The sequence below is a fragment of the Trypanosoma theileri genome (genome assembly GCF_002087225.1).
Source record: "Trypanosoma theileri isolate Edinburgh chromosome Unknown TM35_Tth_5_V1, whole genome shotgun sequence".
Lineage (NCBI taxonomy): Eukaryota > Euglenozoa > Kinetoplastea > Trypanosomatida > Trypanosomatidae > Trypanosoma > Trypanosoma theileri.
In genome coordinates, this window is record NW_021639847.1 from 436,281 (window position 1) to 441,473 (window position 5,193).

Here is a 5,193-nt window from a genome sequence, read left to right on the forward strand (position 1 = left end):
ATGCCGACGGCTTTCTCTACGTGAAGTACTCTGTCGAGCAGAAGTTTGGCTTTGGTCCTTACTATTGGCCATATTACTGGTGTGGGCCCCGTTTCTTCTATGTGCTGTAATTTTGACAGATAATAATGCGTTCGTTTCCTTTTCTATTTTGGGTTTTTTTTATATTATTTCATTTTTTGTTTCTACTGAGCACACCACTGTGTGGTTCTTCTTCTTGTTTTCCTTAATGCATATTGTTGCATCATCTTATGCTTTTATGTTTGAATGTGCCATACCACCATAATCTGTCTGTCTTTACCATCGATATATTTCGTTTTTGCCGAATATGTAGAAAAACGGTGTCTTTTTTTCCTGACTTTTGGTTTAAGACGGGTGTTGGTAGACTTGAAATTTTGGATGTGTTGAAACCCCACCACACGGGAAAATAATATGTGATTATATATCCAGTGTTATTGTTTTTTTTTTTTTCACTTTTTTTTTTTTTTATTTATGGGATAGGTGGCGGGGTTATGTGAAAACGAAATTGCATGTGGATTGATGATTCAACATGCGCTGTATTAATACCTGAATCAAGATGCAATTTTAGGTGTTTTTTGTTGATATATTCTTTTTTTTTTTCCGAAGTTTTTGAGAGTCCATGCGAATTTTTTAAGTGATCTTGTTTTTTTACCCGATTGTAAAAAATTTTTCCTTCTTCTGTTTATCTTTTAGGATTGTTAGTTTGGTTTTTTTTTTTTCTGTGACTGGGGTTTTCTGTACAAGAAAAAATGAAGTATGAACTAAAGATGCAGTACTTTGATGAATGGATGATGCGTTGGCGTAAGTTTCAAACAGAGTCGGATTGGGAAATTGAGAAACATCGTCAATGGTGGCGTCGGTGTAATATGGCGATCTCAGCAGCGTTGTTTGGGTCACTTGTGCTCTACACTGCGGGTACTGCGACAGTGAAACGACAATATGGACTTCCTCATTTCTTCGATGTTGGTGTGGATGGACAGGTGAAACAAACTGTGCTGGAGTTCTTAACCACACGCTGGCGGTACACACCACAGGGATATGGCCGTGTTTTAATTACCGGTGTGCCAACGTATTTCACGTTTGTGTCCCTTGAACACTATCAGGAAAAGCGTCGCATGCATCAATATATTGAGCAGAACACAGTCTTTGGTGAACAGATGCGTCGTTTTCTGAATACAGGTAAAATTGAGGAGTTCCTCGCGGTAAACATAAAGGGTTCATTACCACCGTCCCAAAGAACTCTCTATGCGTATTAGAGTATGGTGTGATTGCACAACAATATGCATGGTAACAGGTTAGGTTTGTAGATTTTAGGGGATGATACATTCTTGACGAATCAAGCTACGGGCTGCATTTTCTTTCTCTGTTTTAAAAGTTATTTGAAATTATGACGGAGTTTTCAGTGAGAATACTTGCAGCACACGTTTGATTTCCTATTTTCTTCTTTATTGATCTTGTTATTGTCCATTTGCAGGTGATTGTTTTGTTGTGTGGTATTTTTGGAGTGCGTGATTTGTTTTCTAGGAATAATAGGAGAGTCTTTTGTCTCTCGTAGTGGAGCATACATATATATATATATATATATATGTGTGTGTGTATGAGTGGGTCTGCGTGTTTTGTGTGCACATCTATGCAGAAACATATGAATGCAATCACGTACACCAATCAAGTGAAAGGGGTGTGTTAGCAATACTAGTGTGATACTGTTTTTATTTGTTTTAATGTTCTAATCTCCTGTTTTACTTGTTAGGAATGGTCGTCTCTTTTTTATGCGTATGTGTTTTATGACAGGAAAGAGTTTGTTTTTCTAAGAAACATACGCCGCAAACGTTGTATCACCCATAAACGAGACTCTCTCTTTCAATTTCCATATATATATGGAGACAGAGAGAGAGAGAGAGAGAGTGATGAGGACAATAATACAAATAATAATAATGGATTACCCCACCTCATCCCCTTCCTTTTTTTTTTTTTGTTATTTCTCTTCTCTTCTTTTCTCTTTTCATTCTTTTTTTTTGTAGTTTACCTCTTTCACTTGTTCTTCTCCAATCTCCCGTTTTTATCATGGGAATTTGAACCATCTAGTGAACCAAAATGCTCTATGGCTACAAATGACTGGAGGTCCCCACACAGTGTTAGATTGTAAGGGGTGTATAGAACATACCCTGCGGATATGTTCTTCCACAATATCTATACTTATCACAACCACGGAGGTCTTTAGCCAATGGATGTATAATAATGATTCTGCAGGATTACAGTATAATAATGACATTAGTGAGTTGTTGTTTTTTTTTTTTTTTTTGGTGCTTACCAAATCTTAATTACCGTTAATATACCTCTCGAATTGGAAAACGGTGTCCGTTGGGTAGTGTTCCACAACCCCCAACCCTTGTGATGTCTGGCTATGAAAGAGGCACGGATAGAGTTGGTGGTTCATTGACTACACAGGTGATTATGTTCGTCGTTGTAATAATTATTCTTATCATGTGTCTCCTTTATTATTGTTTTTTTTTTTTTTTTTTGGGGGGGGGTGGGGGGATTACAGTTAGCAGTAATGGAATTTTTCTTTTTATATGTTTTCTTCCCTTTTCTTTGAGGTACACCAGCGTGTGTGTGTGCGTGTGTTTTATTGCTGTGATTACATTTTGTTTTTCACTTTTTTTTTCTTATCTTGCTGAAGTCAGTTGCCAACGGCCTGAATCACGGTATATTGTCGAAGAAAAAGGCAAAATTGGAGTTATAGTACTTTCCCCCTTCACTCTTTCTTGGAAAAAAATAAAAAATATATATATAAAGGTACACCTAAGCAAGACCGTAACAGTATACTCTTTCTCCTATATACGTATATATATATATTTACTAATCCGAGGTAGAAAAAAAAAAAAAAACAAGGAAAAGGAAAAGGAATTCAGTGAATAATAACAACGGAAAGAAAAAAAAAATTTTTTTTTTTTTTAAAAAAAAAAGAGATTTAGGAAGTAATAAATTAAACAAACAAAAAGAAAAGAAGAAACCTCAGTACGTATAAGTATGTGGCCAGCAGGAATAGCAAAGAATACTGTTTCAAACGTCAGCACTTCTGACGTGTGCCTTAAGCCGGCACAAAGCAGAAGCAGCAGTGGTAGCACTAGTGATAATATTACTAGCGTCAAACCTGATGAAGTTGTCGGTGTTTCTACAACTCTGGCAGCTGTAGACCCAGTAAATACTACTACTACTACTACTACTAATAATAATAATAATAATAATAATAATAATAATAATAATAATAATAATAATAATATTCCTAGGACTTCCAACACTATATCTAATTCGTCTGGTAGGGTTCGTCGCGTAAGTTCCCGTGGTATTTTGCACCCAGTGTTTGCGCCACTACAACGTGCCGAATTAGCAATTAATGATGAATATAATGAATACACTGAGGATTTTAATGTTAACGTGCAAATTCGAACTCGTGAAAGCGGTCAACGCTCCCCTCTTGTGGCGACTCCCACACAACAGAGAGGTGTAGGTTTCAATAACGTATGGAATCCATACGAGAGTGGTACAACAAGTCCTATTGTTGCTTCTCCTGTCGGTGGGCAAAAGGAGTTTCCTCCTCACTTGTGTACACCGTCAGTTTCAATGGAGCCATTACCACCAAATGTGGTACACCGCGCTCTTCATGGTAAATGTCGTTTTATTCCTTTTCCTACACTCCCTGTATATGAAGCACCGCCCCCACCACAGGGAAGTTTCCCACTTTTCATTGGTCAAGTACGGTTTGAAACGACTACAGCAGAACTCATGTGGCTTTTTCACCGCACCTGTGGTGCCTGTCCGCTTACCATTGAGGGTCGTGGCAGTGGTTGTTTTATTTTACATCTCAAGAGTGAGTCAGAGCGAACACTTGTGCGACAGTTGCATAAGCGTATTCTTTTTGATATTGGCGGTGTATGGTACGCTCGGTCTTTGGAAGAAGTAGACAGTTTGTGTGAACACGTGGCAATCGATGGACCATACTTGTCAAAACAGGCGAAATTACCACGAGATTCCATGGTGGTTGAGGACATTAAAGTTGACGCTGCTGAAGTGCCGGGATACTTTCCCTACTATTATCCTCAAGGTTCGTCGCCGTTGCAGCCCTTCGTTGGTCATCCCAATGGCTGGGGCAATTCTAGTAGTGCGAGAAGTACACCAAGAGCACCAATGTATGGCTCAAAGCCACCATCACCGTTAATGGCTCCTTTAACACCAACACAACCACTAGCACCAGTGTTACCAAATAATCGGTCATCAAGTACTACACTTTAATTCCAATGAGGTTCACTGACATAAGGCCAAAGTGAGAAAACAGAAAAAAAAAAAAGGGGAAACATGAAGGGAAAGTATTGGAGAAAGGAAGAGATTTAACGTTAAACGACACTTTTTTTTTTATTTATTTACTGTTGTTTGCAGAGACGCTCAGGAATTGACGGAATGTGCTCAATCTCAACATATTTGTAAGAAATTTTCTGGGCGGTAATACCGGGGCATCGTCATTATTAGTGCATTTTTGGAGTGTGTACTTTTTTTTTTGCTTATGGACAAGAAAACTGTACCATGGATGAGTGTGTCTTCGAAAGTAAAAAAAAAAAAAAAAGAGCTAAAGAAGTACACATGAAAAGTGATGCACGAAACAAATAAAGAAAGGTAGCGGCAAAGCCCACATGGAAGCAGGAATAGGGGTGCAGCTAAATGAAAACAAAACAAAAAAAAAAAAAAGGCTGACAGCTTGCGAAAAGAATGATCGAACCTTGCGCCAATTTTGTTATTATCTTTTCTTCTTCACAGTTTGCCAAACGTAAGCTTCTGAAAAAGGTAAGTTACAAGCAAGTAAAATGTTAACTACAATCCGTCTCGTAGTATACAGAAGTAGAGTGGTAAATCAGCACGTAGGCGTTCACAGCATTTGTGCGCCATAATGGACCTGCGGCTTTTTCATTTGACTTTTCTCCAGAAGAATTCCCGCATGTAATTTATAAACATTGACGGTACGTTAATATTTGAAAACGACACCCTGAAATGGTTCACGTGAACCCATATAAAATTACGACATGAGAGTCTCTGGGTGCCTCCCTTGTCCGCTATAATATTCCCGCTGAACCCAGACTTTCTAAAGGCAGCCATGACCGAAAGAAAAAAAAAAAAAAAAAA

General features: G+C 38.2%; 2 protein-coding genes across 2 annotated transcripts; both read left to right on the forward strand.

Moving 5' to 3' along the window:
- Positions 1 to 767: 767 nt before the first annotated feature.
- On the forward strand, positions 768 to 1,274 carry TM35_000052470 (uncharacterized protein; the record flags this gene model as incomplete). Its single annotated transcript, XM_029022902.1, has 1 exon — positions 768 to 1,274. The coding sequence occupies one exon, from the start codon at positions 768 to 770 to the stop codon at positions 1,272 to 1,274; it is 507 nt and encodes a 168-aa protein (XP_028885717.1).
- Positions 1,275 to 3,048: 1,774 nt separating this feature from the next.
- Positions 3,049 to 4,311, forward strand: TM35_000052480 (uncharacterized protein; the record flags this gene model as incomplete). Its single annotated transcript, XM_029022903.1, has 1 exon — positions 3,049 to 4,311. The coding sequence occupies one exon, from the start codon at positions 3,049 to 3,051 to the stop codon at positions 4,309 to 4,311; it is 1,263 nt and encodes a 420-aa protein (XP_028885718.1).
- Between the last annotated feature and the right edge of the window lie 882 nt (positions 4,312 to 5,193).